The sequence below is a fragment of the Myotis yumanensis genome, unplaced genomic scaffold (assembly GCF_028538775.1).
Source record: "Myotis yumanensis isolate MYYU_CA2020_CCGP unplaced genomic scaffold, mMyoYum1.0.hap1 SCAF_16, whole genome shotgun sequence".
Taxonomy (NCBI): Eukaryota; Metazoa; Chordata; class Mammalia; order Chiroptera; family Vespertilionidae; genus Myotis; species Myotis yumanensis.
In genome coordinates, this window is record NW_027223767.1 from 11,619,632 (window position 1) to 11,639,228 (window position 19,597).

At 53.1% G+C, this 19,597-nt stretch overlaps 1 protein-coding gene across 1 annotated transcript in view; it reads left to right on the plus strand.

Annotated features, from left to right (window-relative positions):
• The window catches only part of PIK3R6 (phosphoinositide-3-kinase regulatory subunit 6), a 48,683-nt gene extending 29,401 nt beyond the window's left edge, over nucleotides 1-19,282 (plus strand). Inside the window, exons 8-20 of the mRNA XM_070393284.1 lie at nucleotides 837-1,020; nucleotides 2,369-2,534; nucleotides 3,877-3,963; nucleotides 5,603-6,017; nucleotides 6,108-6,186; nucleotides 7,156-7,278; nucleotides 10,598-10,708; nucleotides 12,212-12,302; nucleotides 12,516-12,586; nucleotides 13,010-13,100; nucleotides 15,570-15,640; nucleotides 18,015-18,127; nucleotides 18,650-19,282. Coding sequence (XP_070249385.1) covers nucleotides 837-1,020; nucleotides 2,369-2,534; nucleotides 3,877-3,963; nucleotides 5,603-6,017; nucleotides 6,108-6,186; nucleotides 7,156-7,278; nucleotides 10,598-10,708; nucleotides 12,212-12,302; nucleotides 12,516-12,586; nucleotides 13,010-13,100; nucleotides 15,570-15,640; nucleotides 18,015-18,127; nucleotides 18,650-18,806 — 1,759 coding nt within the window. The 3' untranslated portion in view covers nucleotides 18,807-19,282. The remainder of the gene's footprint in view (nucleotides 1-836; nucleotides 1,021-2,368; nucleotides 2,535-3,876; nucleotides 3,964-5,602; nucleotides 6,018-6,107; nucleotides 6,187-7,155; nucleotides 7,279-10,597; nucleotides 10,709-12,211; nucleotides 12,303-12,515; nucleotides 12,587-13,009; nucleotides 13,101-15,569; nucleotides 15,641-18,014; nucleotides 18,128-18,649) is intronic.
• Nucleotides 19,283-19,597: the final 315 nt, after the last annotated feature.

Genomic DNA, 19,597 nt, shown 5'->3' on the forward strand with positions numbered 1-19,597 from the left:
CCCACAACGAATATTTTTGCAGCCCAGCCAATATAACAGTATGTAAGAAACGTTTTAATAAAATTTTCACAACTTAATTTTTACAATATCCTGTGATACGTAATTATTAATAACGAACTACAGCGTTTGCTAATGACTGATTACTATCATCGTGTTGCATTCATTTCCCTTACGTGCCTTACGTGCAAGCGCACCATTTCTCTCCACTAATACTAGCAGCGAATATTTTAGCCGCCGCCGATTGCCACATCATTAGTCTTGTACTGGCTTGTTTGGTGTGCGCAACAGGAAATAGTTCACTTTCGGAGAACAAGAAAAATAGGTGGTTTGTTTTTTTTTTTGCATTACGCTTATTCATTTGCGCAGTTATTCAGTGTCTGGTAAGTTAAAGTTCAAGAAAAAATATTAATTTTATTAAAATGTTCTATTATTTTATGTTAACGATGACTCATGTATTTCAGCCCTTTGTATTCAGCATGTCTCTATCGAAATACACCTACGTTTCTATGAAAATTGAAGCTTTTTTTTTTTTTGCAGCCACATAAACTTGAACTTTGTTTATTTGGCCCGTGTTAGCCTTTGAGTTTGACATGCTTAGGCTAGCCGGACCAGCTGCCTCTCTAGAAGGCCTGTGCACGCTCTTCCTTGCCACAGTCCTCACCATTCCTTATTGTACCCCCCTCCCCCATAGAGGTTTGAATTTGAGGTTCCTGTTTTGGGAGGAGCTAAATAACTTGTGGGGGGGGGGGCCCGCAAGACTCTGAGGGTGCCCCTCCCGTGGCTCTGCGCCCAGTAGTCATTCTCATCGGCACACACCCTCCCCGCTGTGCCCTCAGAGTGTTCCTCTTCGTGGATCCCGAGCTGGTGCCTCCCTCCGTGTGCAGCGCCCTGCTGCTGGAGATCCAGGCCGCCCAGATGCAGCAGACACCCGAGGCCTGCATGCGCCACGTGGTCTCCCACGCCCTGCAGGCAGCTCTGGGCGCGGCCTGCCGGGCTGACGCTCTGCAAAGGAAGCTGCAGGTAACTCCCTGCCCAGCCCAGCGGGGGCCAGCCCTGGGCCCTACATGCCCACACCAAGAGCTTACTCTACTGGTCTGCCCCCTCTCCTATTGCCATATTACCTTTCGTAAGTCAGCATGAATACACACACATGCGCTAAGGAAAGCCTGAGAAAAATGCAGGTAAGTCACAGGAGAAAATAAAAATCACTCACACCCCTCCACCCAGACATATTAGCGATTAACAGTCTGGTATATTGCCTTAATGATAATGACAACGATAATCATAATAGCTACTGTTTATTGGATGTTTGTTGTGTTCCAGGCACTGTGTTAGCACTTCACATATATCACATTCTAAAATTCTCACCACAACACTGTGAAATGGATGTCATTTTTCAAAACTCAGGGACAGAGAAGATGCTGACCTATTCCTGGTCACACATGCAAAGGGACCGAGTCAGAATGTCACCCGGATCTGACTTCAAGCCTGCGTTCAGTCGCCTCCCCCACCACTCCTTTCTAGCAAACTGGGAGATCACCCTCTATATGCAGTTTTATTTTTAAAAATATACTTTTATTGATATCAGAGAGGAAGGGAGAGGGAGAGAGAGAGAGAGAAACATCAATGGTGAGAGAGCATCATTGACCGGCTGCCTCCATCATGGGAATCAAGCCAGCCACCCGCCCATGTGCCCTGACCGGGAACGGAACCCGTGACCTCCTGGTTCATAGGTCAACGCTCAACCACTGAGCCAACCTTTTCATGTAGGGTAGCAATATAAAATTTCTTTTAAAAATATTTTTCAACCAAAAAACTGAGCTGACTTAAATAAAAATATTGAGTAGTTAACAGTATAGGTGCTATATAAAGGCAGTATGAAAATGAGAGAAGTTCAGGAAATATTCAATACATGTATGGACAGGGTGCTGGTGATGCAGCTCTAAATAAAACAGACAAAATCGCTGCCTTCCTGGAGTTCACGTCCTGGTGGGGACAGGATGTCGACACAAGTGTCTAGTGACGCCTCAAGGGGGTGGGTGCCAGCAGCCATCCTGCCCGCTGGGTTCCCCACCCTGCCGGGCACCAGTTGCCTCCCCCTTCCCCCCCTCCCCCACCCAGGGTCGCAGGCAGCATCTGGTAGCAGGTGTGGCGGGGCAGGGGCGGAGCCTTGGATGTGGGGGCGCAGACTCCTTGGCAGGGAAGCTCCGTCTGCTCCTCCTCACCCCCCCCTTCGCCCCAGGCAGGGCGAGGGCGGGGGAGGGGGGGAGCGCCAGGTGGCGTTGTCCATGCACCTGCGGACTTGGCGTCGGAGCTGGGGTGGGTGGGTGCGGGCCGGGATCCAGGCTCTGACACCGCTCCTCGGCAGGCCAGCCCCCGCCGCGCCCTGGAGCACCATTTCCACGCGGTGGTGGCCGCGGTGGAGCAGATGGCCAGCGAGCCCGGCGCCACCCGCGAGGAGCACCTGGAGAGGCTGGAGGAGATTTACTGCTCGCTGCTGGGGCCAACGGCGGCCGCCAGGGGGAGCTGCGGCGGTAAGCGGCGGGTGCTCTCCTGGGGTACCACTTGCTAACTCTGCAGTAACTGCATGGACAGGATGAGACCGGGTCTGGCCACCCCCACCACCCAGCCACACCCAGCACCTGCCTCCTGCCTTGACTTGTCCTGCACTTCTTACTGACCAGCCAGTGGAGCCCCTGCATGGGACAGTGGTTTTGAGCACAGTGTCCTGGGTAAGAGCATGCACTCTGAAGGGGGCATACCTGGCCTCAAGTTCTGACTCTGCGACTTACTGTGTGGCCTGGGGCCAGTTACTTAACCTCTCTGTGCCGCTGGCTCCTCCTCTGTAAAGTGAGGATAAGAATACTGTCTGTGGCCCATGCAGGATCTGGTGAGGTGATGGCAAGGTGTGCCAGGTGCAGAGAAGAGCGCCTGGCAGGCGTAGGTGTTCTGTGGGCATTAGTTGCTCTCCACTAAGGAAGCTTGCAGCCTTGATAGGGAGGGAGCCATGCTATGTAGAAATTAAATCCTGAGTTTACATGTTAGGATTTAGTTGTTAAGCGCAGCCAGTAAGGTCTGCTGGGAGGGAATGACCACGGGGGTGGAGTGGTCAGGAAGGCTTTCGGAAGGAGGAGAAGAGGGGAGGCCTGGCCCCGTCTCTCCCCTGGACTGCAGGGGTCCTGCTGACCTTAGTACTTGGCTCCTGAGCTCTCTTTAGCGTCACCCCCCAGAGCAAACATTAACTGAGTGCCTTCTGTGTGCAAGCTACCGGGAGACACGCTGAGAAACACAGCAGCCTTTCCCCTTCCTCTGGGTCAGTGGTTGGCAAACTGTGGCTTGCGAGCCGCATGCGGCTCTTTGGCCCCTTGAGTGTGGCTCTTCCACAAAATACCACGTGCGGGCGCACATGTACAGTGCGATTGAAACTTCGTGGCCCGTGCGCAGAAGTCGGTATTTTGTGGAAGGGCCACACTCAAGGGGCCAAAGAGCCGCGTGTGGCTCGCGAGCCACAGTTTGCTGACCACTGCTCTGGGTGAAGGCAGCGTGGCTGCATGTGAGGTTAGCGGAGGGACCAGCCATAGGAGAAATGGTTGGGAAAGACCCTGTGAGCTGGTTTGTGAAGGGACTACAAGCTGAGCTAGGAAGCTCGCAGGAAACGGAGCTTCTGAGCCCCGTGGGCAGGAGGCACGGCTGCAGCGTGAGGCCTGGGTGAGCTGCTGGTGGCAGAGGGAGAGGCCGGAACCGGAGCGGGCGTGGGAGAGTGAGGGTCTCTGCCAACCCCCATAGGCCCCATGCAGGAGCTGCGGGTGGCGGGGGAGGGCAGAGGAGAATCCCACAATCTTCTCCGTGGTCTCCACAGCCTGCTCCTTCCTCCAGGTGACCCCGTCCCAGAGCGGCCCCCAAGCATCCCCCTGCCCAGCCCGCACATCACGTTCCAGCTGTGGACGGATGAGGAGCAGCTCTGTAAGTCAGGCCTCTGACCTCCTCCGTGGCAGCTGGCTGGGGACAGGGGCATATGTGTGTGTCTGTGTGTGTCTGTGTGTGTCTCTGCATCTGTGTAAGTGTGCCTGTGTCTGTGTGTGCTTGTGTGTCTGTGTGTACATGTGTTTGTGTGTCATTGTGTCCATGTGTCTCTGTGTGTGTCTGTGTATATATCTGCATGTGCTTGTATGTGTATCTATTGTGTCTCTGTGTGTTCTGTGTGACTATAACTTTGTATCTATTATGTGTGTCTGTGTCTGTCTTTGTGTGTGCACCTGTCTAGGTGTATCTGTGTGTGTCTGTATGTGTCTGCATGTCCGTGTGTACATCTGCTCTGCGCCTGGGTGTGCACTGAGTTGCTCTGCACATCTGAAGGAAGCAGGCATTTTCCTGATGTCAGAACAGCTGAGTGCATTAGCCACCGGCCTCGCGTTGTCTAGAACAGCGGTTTTCAACCTGTGGGTCGCGACCCCTTTGGGGGTCAAACGACCCTTTCACAGGGGTCGCCTAAGACCATCAGAAAACACATATATAATTACATGTTGTTTTGTGATTAATCACTATGCTTTCATTATGTTCAATTTGTAACAATGAAATTGGGGGTCACCACAACGTGAGGAACTGTATTAAAGGGTCGCGGCATCAGGAAGGTTGAGAACCACTGGTCTAGAAGGGGCCACATGCTCATGATGATGCCAACAGACAATGCAGGTCCCCAAAAAGGAGGCAGTCGCAAGAGAAGTTACGGCTCCCGGAGCTACAGGGCCCTGCCAGAAAGATCCGCTCACCCCGCACTTCCCCTCCCACTGGCGTCCCCTCCCAGTGCCCGTGGCCCTTGTCAAGGGAGCAGGGAAGACAGGCACAGGCTGCAGGGAGCAGAGCTGGACTAGTGAGCTGGGTCAGGTCCTGGCACTTCTGTTCACATGCCGGGTCACCCTAGCCTAGACAGACTTGGTTTTCTCTCTGGGCCTGTTTCCTCGTGGGAAATCAAATGAACATACTCAGCCCCAGGGCCGTGTCTGGAGGTTAGGGAAGCCTGGAGGTCTTCCCCGGAGCTGCTGGTCTGTTCTCTGTGTCCCAGGGGAAGCTACAGGAAGTGGGAGGGTGGGAGGATGCTAGTGAGCGATGGTGAAAAAGAGTCTCAAAGTCAGGAGGTACTGCTGACGCTGATTCCTCGTCAGCAGGCTTCCCAGAGCCTTTAGACCAGGGGTCCTCAAACTACGGCCCGAGGGCCACATGCAAATACAAATATTGTATTTGTTCCCGTTTTGTTTTTTTACTTCAAAGTAAGATATGTGCAGTGTGCCTAGGAATTTGTTCATAGTTTTTTTTAAACTATAGTCCGGCCCTCCAACGGTCTGAGGGACAGTGAACTGGCCCCCTGTTTAAAAAGTTTGAGGACCCCTGCTTTAGATGTTGAGGAATGGAACTCAGCAAGAGGGGGCAGGCGAGGGGGGCGCTTGGCCTGTTGGCCACAGAACCTCTGCCCCTTCGGGAGCATCTTGTGGGGCTGCTGCTCAGTGAAGCAGCATTTGGGAAGCATGAACCCCGACCTTCTGGGGTGAGGCCCTGGCAGCCCACACGCCCTCCGCCCACGGCGCCCTTGTTCTCCACATCCCAGGGAAGGAACTGGTGCTCTTCCTGCGCCCGCGCTCCCAGCGGCGCCTCAGCGCGGACCTGGAGGCCTTGGACCTGCAGGGCCTCCTGCCCGACCGGGACCTGGCCCGCGTGTCCGTGCTGTCCACCGACAGCGGCATCGAGCGGGACCTTCCTCCGGGCGCCGACGAGCTGCCCGCACCCAGCAGCCCCGAGATGGAGCGTGCCGGGCTGCAGCGCAAAGGGGGCGTGAAGAAGCGGATGTGGCCCCCCGACATCAGCCACTGGGACGGGCCCCCCGGGCTTCACCGGAGGACAGGCAGGCCCAGTGGGGATGGAGAACTGCTGCCCGGTGTCGCCCGGCTGCACACGGCCCGGGTGATGGTGCTGGGGGACGACAGGATGCTGGGCCGCCTGGCCAGGGCCTACCACAGCCTCAGGTGGGGCCCAGAGGGGGGGCTGGGGCGGGGGGTTCTGAGGGCACTGGTCGGCATGTGCTGAAACCCCTGTGCTCTGTTGCCCCTTGCCAGGAAGCGAGAGACCCAGACGTTCTGCTTGTCTCCCAGACTCAGCCTGCAGCTCTACTACATCCCTGTGCTGACTCCTGAGGTGAGGGGCAGGGGCTGTCAGGAGCAGGGGTCTGGGCTGGGGGCTGGGCAGGACACACTGCAGCCTGCCGCCCCGGCTCCAGGAACTAGGGTCACCTTCCTGGGGAGGCAGGGCTGGGAGACACCCTAGAGGTCTTCTTCCCAGAAGCCACAGACATGGCCCTGGGGCTGAGTGTGGCCAGAGGGACGTTCCCTCACAGGGGCAGGCAACCTGCCCAACGCAGGTTTTCATTTTGCTTTTCTAATGGAATTAATGGCAAGCTTCTCCTCAAACAGGGGCACAGATGCAAGCATGCACATGTACACACATGCACGTATACACACGTGCACACACACACACACACACACACCCCGCTTCCTGGGAACCTCGGGCAGCAGAAGCCCATTGGCCTGCTGGGGAAGAGGAAGCCCCACTCGAGGGTTCTCATTCCTGTTGCCCACTCTGCTGTTCATTGGGAAGATTAAGTTCAATGCAACACCCGCCTCCTCCTTTTAAGCGCCACCCCCACCCCTGGCGGCCGATAGCGGGAAGAAGCTAGTCTCTTGCTGACTTGAAAAGGCCTTGACATATTAAGAGAATCTTATCCTTTTTGCAACCATATGTGTTGCAGACATTTATTCCACTTTATTATTTGCCTATCAATTATGTCAACAGAGCTTTTGATCTTCAAAAGCTTAATACATTTGTGTAGACATACATAGCACTTTTATGTGTTGAAAGGACTTCTCTACTGATTAAATTGTATGGTCATTTCACAACGTCCCTGGCAAGTGGCCCTCAGAGAGGCTATTCCCGCTTCATCCGAGATAGAACAGCACAGTCTATGGTGCAGAAATGTCCCCAAGAGGTTAAGCGATTGGACCACATTCCCAAAGCTGGTTTGCCCAGGCCTGGTACCTGGGGACCCTGCGGCCAGGAAGAGCGGGCCCGAGACAAGGCCTGATGGTCCGCCTCCTCCCTTTGTCCTAGAAGCGCCCATCATCCCGGCACTTGGAGCTCGGAGAGCTGGCGGCGTTCCTGGGCCGGGCGGACCCCTGGTACGAGAGCACCGTCAACACCCTGTGCCCGGCCATCCAGAAGCTGGCGGAGATGGTAGGGGCGGTGAGGGCAGCAGGGTGGAGGGAGGCCGGAGGGGGCCATTTCCGATATGACTCTTGACCCTTGACCTAAAGAGTCAGTCCAGGGGACCCCCCCGGGGGATCTATGGTTGGAGGAGGCAGGAGAGCAATACAGGAGTGAACCCTAACCACAGTCCTTATCCATGGGTTCTGCATCTGCAGATTCAACCAACCCGAATGGAAAACACTCAGGAAAAACAGGTTACACTGTTGCTCATGTGTATAGGCCTACAGTTGCCTCTGTACTAAACACATATGGACTCTTTTTTCTTGTCATTGTTCCCTAGATAATACAGTATGACAGCGATGTACACAGCATTCACATTGTATTAGGTGTTAGAAGTAATCTAGAGCTGACTTAAAGTACACGGGAGGTTGTGGGTAGGTGACTTTATATAGGGGATGTATGAGCATCCGCAGATGCTGGTACCCACAGAGGTCCCGGAAGCAATCCCCGTGGTTACTGACTGTACTTTGGACAAAACCACAGCGGAAAAGATGAAGGAAAGCATCCTTGCGTGAGTGTGTAGGCCAATGACACTCCTTCTCTTGTGAGTTTCCTGCGATGCTTTGTCTGTGGTTATAGTAGCGAATGCTTCCAGGGTCCGTCCATGTGCCAGGCACTGCTCTGAGCACTTAATGCAGGGCATCCCTACCAAGTGGATACTCCTGTTGGCGGGTGCTATTGTCTCCACACCCCCATTTTACAGCTCAAGCAGCGGAGGCACAAAGAGATTAGGTAACCTGCCCAAAGTGACTGAATGAGTGGTAGAGGCCCTCATGGAATCAAGAGCACAGTCTCTTACACAGCGCCACCCCCACCCCTGGCGGCCGAAAGCGGGAAGAAGCTAGTCTCTTGCTGACTTGAAAAGGCCTTGACATATTAAGAGAATCTTATCCTTTTTGCAATCATATGTGTTGCAGACATTTATTCCACTTTATTATTTGCCTATCAATTATGTCAACATAATTGATCTTCAAAACTTTAATACATTTGTGTAGACATACATAGCACTTTTATGTGTTGAAAGGACTTCTCTACTGATTAAATTGTACCCAAGGTTAAATACATTTTCACTGATCATTTACCCTAATACTTTGAGCATCTCCACTTTTACATTTAAATGACCTATCTGCCATTAATTTCAGTGTTTAGTGTGGAGTCCGTGATTTTATTTTTTCCAAATGGTTAGCCAGTTTTCCTAGGCTATTAATTGCATAAACCATCTTGCTCCATCCATCTGAAATGCCACTTTCATCATTGACTAAACTCTAACATATGCTTGGGTTTATTTCTGGACACCTGTTCTTTCTCATTGGTCTAATTCAGTTCTGTACCAATTAGCACTTTGATATTTTAATAGCTGTCAGGGTAAGCTTACCCCCTTACTTCCCTTTTTCAAAACTTTTCAGAATGTGCTTATTTAGGTTTGTTTCCAGAAAACTTTCAGAATTTTTTCATTTTTCTAAAAATTTTATTGATTTTTTTTTTTTTTTTAAGGGAGAGGGACACAGAGAGAGAAATATTGATGTGAGAGCAAAACAGCACTCGGCTGCCTCCTGCATGCTCCCTTCCAGGGATCAACCTGGGCATGTGCCCTGACTGGGAGCCCAGTCTGCAACCTTTCAGTGCACAGGGTCGACAGCCAACCAACTGAGCCACACTGGCTGGGGCTTCGTTTTATGTTTAATTCCCTTGGGATTTTGATTGGAATTTGGAGGAGAATTCGCATCTGTAGCATATTAAGTCACCGTCTCTGAGACCGAAGTATAACTCTATTTATTAAGGTCTTCATGTATATCCCTCATGAGAGTTGTACAGTTCTCAGCATATAGATTTGACCCATTTCTTGCTTAATTTATCCTCATGTTTAATAGTTTTTTTCTTGCAATTGGGGATGGTATCTTTCTCCCATTGTTTTTGGATGGTGTTACTGCTAGTATAAAAGGGACTTACTGATTTTTACGTATTTATTTTCAAACTTGCCACTTTACTGAGATCTCCATTTTGCTTTAGTGCCTGATTGATTGGGGTGCCTTCTTATATCTTTTATTTGAATAAAGATGCTGAGGGGGACATGTTTTCTTTTTTTAATATATTTTATTGATTTTTTACAGAGAGGAAGGGAGAGGGATAGAGAGCTAGAAACATCGATGAGAGAGAAACATCGATCAGCTGCCTCCTGCACACTCCCTACTGGGGATGTGCCCGCAACCAAGGTACATGCCCTTGACTAGAATCGAACCTGGGACCCTTGAGTCCGCAGGCCGGCGCTCTATCCACTGAGCCAAAGCGGCTAGGGCAGCATGTTTTCTGAATTATTGCTTATCTAAAAATGTCTGCATATACACGAATGACTATTTAGCTAGGTATTAAAATGCCTTTTCCTCAAAACTATGCGCCTTTATTGGTAGTTTTTCCCCCTGCCAGGACACATATAAGATTTTGGTTTTCTCCTGCTCTCCGTCTCCTTATAATTAACAATCTGTAATGACCCTTACACTTACTCCAAAAGCAGTTTCCACACGAGGAGACTGGAAACAGTGTGTGTGATGCAGCATGACTAGAATAAGTTCCTAGTTCTTCAGCGTGGCCTTTTTGAAGGGAACAGTATTCAGTAGATCCGATGTGAGAATCAGAGGAGATCTCATAGGGTCATACACAGATGGGTTAGATAAACTCTGAGCGTCTTTCCAACACTGATACTATCAGATTCTATGTAGACACTCTGCTCTATTTACCTAAAATACCAAATTATTATGCTTTAGAATTATATGGGGCTTTCGCGGGGGGGGTGGGGGGGGGCTGTAGGACATTACACTAGTCCCTTCCCAATAATACGTAAAAAATAGTTAGTTTATTAATATATTCAGATGCCACCAGAACTGAAGGAAACATCACCTTCTGGTTCAACTTCTCATGCCCAAGGTTAGTGATGTGAGAGCAAACCTAGAACCCAGTCCAGACTCTTATGTGATTAGTTCTATCCTCAAGCATCTTGTCCACCCCAAGCACCCAGCACAATGCTTTGCACATCGAGGTACCAAGTATGTCTCGGTGCAATTACAGTGAACCCGAGTCCCTGGGGAAATGGGGTTCTGCACAGGCATATTTTGACTAGAGTGGAAGTTGGGTCGTAGGAAAGGCTTGGACTGTGCTGAAGGGCCAGCTGGGTTAGTTAGTACATCACAGAGGATAGGTGGGGGTGATGGGGTTTCTCTCTTAAGAAAGTGGCACCTCCCACCGTAGCATGAAGGGAGGTCGTTGAAAACATTCTCTGTCTCCTTCACAGCCTCCCTCCCTGGACACATCCCAGACTGTAGACCCCTTCATCCTGGATGTCATCACCTACTATGTCCGCATGGGCACCCAACCCATCTATTTCCAGCTCTACACAGTCAAGGTAAGCTTTCCAGCTGGGGCAGCCTGCTGGGCCCCAGGACCCCACCCCTGAGTACCTGGCTCTGGGGAAACACAGGTTACCAGGGTGAACGTCATAAACCCACCCAGAGGCCCTGGGCTGTTAATTTTATCTTCTTACTGCGTTTCTTCCTGGATTTCTGTGAATGCCTGCAGGCTAGTTTCCAATGGCCACCTCCACCTCTAGCTCCTTATGGAAGTCCTTCTAGCTTATGGAATTGTTGTTTTCACTCTGCTTCCTGGGAGAGATCTCTTCTTCATTGCCTCCTTGATTTTGACCTAAATAAAGGATTCAGGACTTTTCCTTGGTTTTCAAACTGCAAACCGAAACAACACAAAAGAGACAAATGGGGGGGGAAACTCTCAGAGGTCCCTGGTACAGGGAGTAAACATAGCAGCTGCCACTGCCCTCAGCCAAAGGCCCCCAGGACAGAGAGGGGTTTCCTGACTTGCTGAGTGAGGGGGCCACACACCTGGAGAACCACGAGGCACCTCAGGAGGAGACTGTTAGAACTCACAGTGTCTGGCCTCCTGCCCGGTGACTTTGGAGAGGGCCCCGAAACATGTGACTTGGCTCTGGATCGCACGCTGTCAGGAATGATTCTACGACTGGGCATCTCAGTGGCTTTAGCTGCTATTCTTTGGCGCGAAGAAACAGCAGCCGCTCACTGTTTGCTGGGAGGGGAGGGGAGGGCTGTGGCCTGCACGGTCTTCCCATCTTTCCTGTGTTCAGACGTGACAGTGGCGGGTTGGCTTTCTGTCTTGGCCCATCACAGTCACAGAGTGACCTTGCCTAACAGTGTCGGAGTCTGTGAAATTGTTTATGGTCAACAGAACACGGAGACCGCGCCCTGAGTGCCAGGCCAGCTCCTGGCTGCTGGCGGACACATTTTTCCTCTCTCCATCCTGTTCTTTTGAGGATCCTGTGGCTACTCTTTCCTGTTGTTCCAACATCCTCCTTCCTTCCGCTCCCCTCTGCTCTGTCCCTCTTCCCTCAGGAGCCACTCCCACCCCCAAATTTCCTCGGGGTCTCCCTAGCCCTTGGCTCCCACAGTCCGGGCTTCTCTGTGCACATGAAGGACTGCTGGGTCCTCCGTTCTGGCCCTCAGCCTTTCATCCTCCCCTACCAGGGTCTACAAGAGACTATGACCCTCCCTCATGTGAACGGTGTCCCCCGCTCCTGCCACCCACATTAGTGCTGGTTCCAGTAGTTTGGGTTTCAATCATACTTTCCTCCACTGTTGATAAATCTATGATTTGCTGGCATATGATGTATGTGTAGGTGATGGACAGAGTCAGATCCGGGTCATCACTGGATGCCACTCGGAACCCCGCACTGGCAGGAGGGGCAGGGGGACTCCGACAGCTTCGGTACACTCTCCCAGCACCCACATCCTCGGGCTCTGGGCTGCAGGGGGAGCTGCCTCTGGCAGGGAGCCAGCCTTCTCCACCTCCGCCCCCCTCACCCCCGACCCCGTCTCTCCAGATCTTCTTCGGTGACCTGAGCCAGGACTCCGCGGAGGATATTTTCCTCACTGAGCTGAAGGTGAAGATCCAAGACTCCAAACTCCCCAAAGGTGAGCATCTGCTCCCGTTTCCACAGCTCGCCCTGACTCAGCCTCCCCAACCCCCATTGCCCCACCTGTCTTGGCTGAATACTGAGGTGACCTGGGGTCCCTCCAAGCTCACCCGGATGAAAGGGCAGCCTGGCCCCCCTGAGGCTCAGGGCGGTGGGGAAGCTGGGCTGGGGGAGGACCTCCCACCTTCAGCCTCTTCTCATCTTCCCTCAGATGCTTTCTCCCCCAGGAGGAAAGGCGCGGCTGAGGCCCCCGGGGCTGAGCTCTCCCTGTGCTACCGGAAGGTCAGTGCTGGGTGTGGTCGGGAGGTGCCCCCCCCCCCCCCCCCATGGAAGCAGGTGTCAGGAGCACATGGAGGGAAAACAGAGGCAGAGGAGGCTTCTGCCCTTTTCCGGCCCCTCCCCCCGGTGCCCCAGCCTTCAGAGAGTTTTGTAGGAATGTGAGGGCTACCAGTACCAGTGGCCTCCCCTGTAGACAGGAGGGGACCTGATTTCAGGAATAAGGGGCTGTCCCCTTCCTCATTGGAGACGGAATCCTCTGGCTCTAGAAGGCTGCACATGCCCCCTGGGCTGAGAGTGCTCCAAGCCCTTTCCTGGGTCCCCTTACTGGGCAGTGATGACTCAGGTAAAACTCTAGGCAGAGGCTGGGAGTGAGACTGCTGATGTGAGGGTGTGAGGGCCGCCATCTATACCTGACTCCCTCCCCAGGCCCTGCTCAGCCACCGGACCCGAGAGGTTACCATTTCCCTGAGGGCCACCGGGCTGGTCCTGAAGGCCCTTCCAGCCAGTGACACTGAAGGTGAGGAGCAGGGAACGCAGAGCAGAGAGAGGGTGAAGGGACAGAGGGCAGAGGATAGAGGGGGCAGTGACAGGAGGGGAGGTGACCCAGGGAGGCCTCCCACCCCGCCCAGCCCTGGGGTCATTGAACAGGTTGAGCTCCTACTCAGGCTGCCCAGTGAAGCACAACCCCGCCCTCAGAGTCTGAGCGGTGAGCGGCCCGCTGCGCTTTAGCACTGGTTGCTTGTCTGAGGCCTCATGAAGGCGGAGCTCCTCCTCTGCACCCGGGCTGCAGGGCTAGAGTTTCATTTGGGGATTTTTATTTGAATGCTGTTCCATTGGGCAGGGACCCTCCAGGTCACACAGGGCACTACCAATCCAAAGTATCTACTAACTAACTATAGAATGACAGAGTTCTATTGATACAAAGATGGTTAATTATCTAAATCTAAAATTGAGACCCTAGAAGACACCAGGTTATGTGCATATAATTATATGCATAGATTATAGATGGGAGCTGTTCCTGTGAGCGCCCTGGCCTCTGGAATAACGAAAAGGGTGGTGATGTGGATTCCTAACCACCACGCACATTGCTCAGAGGCCATGTTATGTTCTATGTCAAACATATCCACTCCAGTAAGCATATCAACCCGATGACATAGGCATTATTCGTATTAGCCACTTTTTACGGGAGAGGAAACTGAAGAAAATGAAATAACTTGCCCAAGGCCACACCTCACGCAAGAGCCAGATTCCCCACCTCTGCTCCTCACTCTTCCTCTGCAACCTCCAAACCTCAGCAGGCCAGACGCACAGGCTGTGAACCACAGATGCTTGTGGAAGATTGTTCCAGAGCAAACAGTTTACCAGGCAGAACTGTATCTTGCTCACTGCCTAGCACACGTCCTGGCACATAGTAGGTACTCAGTAAACATTTAGTGAATAAAGGAAGTGCTACTTTACACCCGAAAATTTATTTTAAAACGGATGAATGAGCCCTGGCTGGTTTGGCTCAGCGGATAGAGCATCGGCCTGCGGACTGAGGGGTCCTGGGTTCAGTTCCGATCAAGGGCACATGCCTGGGTTTCGGGCTCAATCCCCAATAGGGGGTGTGCAGGAGGCAGCCGATCAATGATTCTCTCTTGATGTTTCTATCTCTCTCTTCCTCTCTGAAATCAATAAGATATATTTTTTTTAAAAAAGAATGAATGAATCTGGAATGTTCCAGAAGAAACACAGACTGAAAGTACACATTAGCCAGCCTGGAAGCCTCTGAGGAGTATGCCTCGGCTCCCTCCCTCCTCTCCTGTCCGACCATGAGCGCGGCTTTGCTAGCTCTCCAGTTAACGACATCTGTCCTGTACAGCATTTGCATTTATTTAAGGGCATCACCGCTCCTAAATTGTCTTGGCATCTGTCACAAAGAGGACACTCAAGAAATAATCTGTTGATTTGATCACTTCCTGATAAAATGGCTTCCAGGCGGGTTGAATTTGTGGATGACATGAAACCCTGTCACAGCCAGACATCCGCGGTGTATCGGAGCTACCCGGCCAGGGCACGTGACATCCTCTGCTTGTAGGTCTTTAACGCCCACCGTGAAGGGGACATGTGACTTTGGCAATAGCTCTAACCGAGAGGTGAGGTCGGTGGGTGGAGAGCACAGATTCTAGGACCAGAAGGGCAGGCTTCAAGCCAGCTTTGTCCCTTACCGCCGTGTGACCTGGGCAAGTTACTTGTGACCTCTCTCCCCGTTTTTTTCACTGCTAAAATGGAGATAAGATACTAATGGATGTGCATGTAGTAAATGACAATCTTAACTTCTTGTTAACTTTGTATTTCTTCTCAAGACTCGCGCTGCCCAGCCCCACTCTAACTTGTGCCTCCTCCAAGTCTTCCATCACAAAACCCTGTCAGAACTGAGGCCAGACCCGCCTCAGGCATAGACATCTAAGAACCCTCCTTAGCAGGGAGCCGGGGAAGCCGGGGAGCAGCCACAGGATGGTTTGGACACATTAGACACCATTCTGAAGCCCAGAGAAGGCCCTCAGCCTGTCGGAGTGCTGTGCTCCTCCCTCTCCATGGTGCTTTGTTGTACACACATCCTGGGCCAGGTTCCTTCCCAGGAGCTGCGAGGAAGCTCAACAGAACCTTCTCCTATTGAAAAAGGGGTGCGAGGGGATGAAGAAAGGGGTCTGGGTTGGCTGCTCTGCCTGAGGATGCGGAAACTTGTGGATTCACCAGGGGAGGGAAATAGATAACATAATCAGGAAGGAAACAGAAACGTGGCTAGGACCAAGGTGGAGTCAGGAAGGGGCTAAGCAGAGTGTGGGAGAAGGTTAATGTGGGGAGGGGATGTCTTCTTAGGACCTAGGATCTCAAACTGTCCTACTTCCCTGAAGGCCCATTTATAGCTGCCCCCCCCCCCCATCTCATTCCTTCCGGTTTCAAATCCCACCCACTCCCCCCCAAAATGTGTCTCCCCTTACAGACCACACGTGCCTGAGTGTTAACGTGACAGAAGTTGTCAAGTCGTCCAACTTGGCAGGAAGGTCCTTCTCTGTGAGTACTGGGTAGAATGGGAACTGGGGATGTTCAAATAGGGCAGGTGGCTGGGAGCGCAGGGGGATGGGTGTTCAGAGGAAGGATTTGTGAGCCTTTCTGCGCCTTTGCTATGGAAATGGGTCGTCCTATCAGAAAGAATCTGCTTTCCAATCAGTCGGTTTGAAATATTGAGCATGAACTGGCATAAATAAGGCATCATAAGAGTGAAGGCCTTGTCCCCCACCTGCTGGCTCTCGGAAGACCTAAGACATATGGAGGTAACTACAAAATACACATTCTGGCATCCCCTGTACTGCACAACTGCCAGACTCCTAAACACTATAGCCCGACCTTTGACCAAATCAAACCAGCTCTTTCAACCTCATTGCCCTTAGCCCTTATTCATACTTCTTGATATGGATTCCCTGTTGATACAGACTCACCCACCTTCCCCCTACCTGATGGCCTCTCCCAGCTTCTCCTTCCTACTTAGCTGGGTCTTGGATCCCATGATTCCCCTGACCATGTTCTTAGACACCCTCAACCACCAGGCACATCCTCACTTTGGATCCAGCCTCCTCCTCGGTTTGTATGCTCATGTGGCTGAGTGTTTCTGGACTAAATCCTTACATCCACATAGACTAGGGCCACAGCACACTCATGACCTTCCACCTCACTGGAGCCTTGGCATCATTTAACCCATTTCTCTTCCATCTCCTCTGGGCACCCCTCCATCTGTTTCCTCCAGTGTTGACACAGCCTCTCCGCCCCCTGCTCTCTACTGCTCCTTCCTCTTAGCCTGTAAACATGCTCCCGTCTTTTCCATCCTAGAAAGAGAAATCCCGTGTGGCCTAGTCTATAGGGTGGTGGTAGAAGGGGGCCGGGGCCAGGAGACAGGCTGAGGAGTGAAAGGACCCACAGGGGTTTGTTCCCTTCTCCCCCAACAGCAGAGGCCATCATTTATGCCAGCTCCTTCTTGAAAAATTATCATCAATAAACAGCCAACATGAATACAGTGCTTATCGTGTCCCAGGAGCTTAACATATGCTGTCTTTTCATCTCCACACCTACAAAGGGGCTGCTATTATTACCACATGTTTCCTAAATAGGTGAGAAACAAAAGCACAGAGAGATTAAGAAATATGTGCAAGGTCACACAGCTGATACGGGGCAGAGCCAGACCCGGGTGCCTGGCTGTAGAGTCTGGGCTTTGCCCCTCCTCCCGCGAGACTCTGCCCATGGATTTCTGGCTGGCCTACCCCAGCCCCCCAAACTGCAGCAGAGATGCCAGGACGTGCTTGACACCCCAGCCCCCACCCCCATTTAGGCTGCTGCTGGTGCCTCTGCTCTGTGACAATGCAGAGGTAGCTTAGCTCAGTGGTTCCCAGCCATGCCTACAATGGGAGCTTATTTTAAAATGCTCGTGCCTGGCCCCGGCTGGGAGGCTCAGTTGGTTGGAGCGTCATCTGGTGCACCAAAGGGTTTCAGGTTCGATCCCCAGTCAGGGCACATACATCTCTGACTCTCTGTCTGTCTCTCTAACACAAAATCACGCCGGGCTGGACTCCGGACCATTTAAGTCAGAATCTCTAATTTTATGTTTTGAAAGATGACTCTTACGAGCAGCCAGGGTTGAGAACACCTGGACAAGTGTCCCCGGCTCTAGCACTCCAGTGTTCTGTGGCAGGGAACCACCCAAAGCTGCAGGTGGGTTGGGCCAGTGACTGGAAAGGCCTCTGAAGTCCCACCTGCAGCCAGGCAGCTCCAATTCCCTGCTGGCAGGGGAGGTCCTCTCCGAGAAGCCCCCTGAGCTTGGAGGTTAGGGAGGTGCTTTCCTTGGGCCCTGGGTACTGTCCAGAGAAGCCACGTAAGGCTTTGGGGCACAGAAGGCTGGGCACCTGCGCCCAGGTTCCCTGTGCAGAGGGTGGATTCCTTCCGCCCATATCTGGCCCCCAGACAATTCCAGGGTACAAAGTGAGAGCCCTGGGGGGGTAGAGGGATGGTGGCCTCTTTCTAGGCGCCCTGTCTCTGTTCCAGGTGAATAATTTTGTATGCAATCCAACATGGAGCTTGGGGTCAGGACTTAGAAAATTCCACCCATAGCCTGCCTGTCATATGGGAGCACTCAGGCCACTTCATAACCTGGCAGGCACCGGCCCCAGCAGCCCGGGCTGTGTTCTGAATTGCGGATGGCAGGTTGGGAGAAGGACTGCAGAAACCCCGAGGCCCGCAGGGACCAGAGCAGCCTGCAGGACTGCCCCTGCCGAGTCACTTGCAGGAAGAGAGCCGGGACCATGTGCTGGACGGAAGAAACACACCTGCGTTCAGGGGAGGAGACGTTGGCGGGGCCACCTGCCACAGAGGTGACGCCGGGGCGGTCTCTTTGTTGCAGACAGTGACGAACACCTTCCGTGCGGCCAACGTCCAGATCCAGAGCCAGGACCAGAGGCTGCTGACCCTGTGGCTGGACAAGGACCATCGGCGCACTTTCAGGGATGTGGTCAGGTGAGGCTGGGCCCGCCACCTCTTGGGCTGCTTGCCCCACCGGGCAAACCTAGCAGAAGCCAGTGCCTCCCATCCCCCAGCCCCCGCCTCCAGCCTTGCCAGAGGCAGATCCTGAGGCCGGGCAGGTGTTCCTGGTGGGTGTGAACTTGGGCCACTGCCCTGTGACTTGAATCCAGGAAGAAGGGCAAATGCACGGCTGACCCCGAGTAGCCGAGATTGCCATGAACCTGCAGCTGCAGCCCTCCCGATCCAATGCCCGGTACTGGCACTGCCCCCTGCAACACAAGCTGCCCTATGGTGGCAGCTGTGCCCAGTTCCTGTGACCCTTGTTGGATAAGGACGGCAGACACAGTGACCCATCCAGCCATGTTCTCCTCTCCCAGTGTTCGCCCTCGGCCAGGGGGCTCTTTCTTCTCCTGATGCTCCCTCCTCCCTCTATGGGGCCCCCTCCTCTATACCCTTTAACCCCTGAGATTTGACCCCTGAGATGGGTCTCCTGAGCTGGTCTCTCTCCACTCACAGATTCGAGGTTGCCCCCTGCCCAGAGCCATGTTCCGGGGTCCAGAAGTCCAAGGCGCTATGGCTCAGTTCACACCAGCAGAAGGAGGTGGAAGGGACCAAAGCCAAGCCCAAGCCCCTTCTCATGCCCATCAACACGTTCTCCGGCATCGTCCAGTGAGCCCGAAGGGGCAGTGGATGCGCTGAGTCCGAGAGCTGCTGGCCCACGAGGAAGGACACACTACCCACCAGTCCAAATACTCACACCGATGGCCGGAGCAAGGCCAGGCTGCCCTGGACTGGCCCCAACGCGGAGCCAGCGAGTGCCTGGAGCACAAAGAGGCTGGCCGTGAGGTTGACGGAGGCCACGCGAAGGCCCAAGGATGCCCGGGCAAAGCTGCGCACACACAAGCCCAGCTCCTGGCACAGCTGTCCGCTCCTTCCAATTCCCACCTCTCCCACTCATGCTCCCGCCCAGCCCTTAAAACCACAGTGACAGCTGCTGTTTTGGTCAGGGCCCCCGCATCTTGGGGGGAAAATGGGAAGTAGACAAAGGCAACTACACCTCCTCTGCCTCCCACGTCTGCTCCCTTCCCTCGCCTCTGCCCACCTCAGCCACCCCCGGGCGTCTCTCTCGGTTGAGAGGAAAGTGTCAGATTCAATAAATGCACACTAAAGTGTTTCTGCTTTTATCTAACACCGGCAATATTCCTATTTTAATGGGGGCTGGGGGCAGGACTACCCTGTGAATCCACTTGGGCCAGGTAGTGTCTGCCTGACCACATGTTGACGTAGGGACTCCCAAAACAGAGGTGGGAATGCAGGCTAGTTTCAGAGAAACCAGAGATTAGAGACAGCAAAATGCTTGGCTCTCAAGTTCAAAAACTCACACCCGAGGTAAAATAGGGAAGATCAGTGGCCCAGAACCAGTTCCCTCGCCCCCAGGACTAGCTGTGGGTGGGGGAGAAAGGA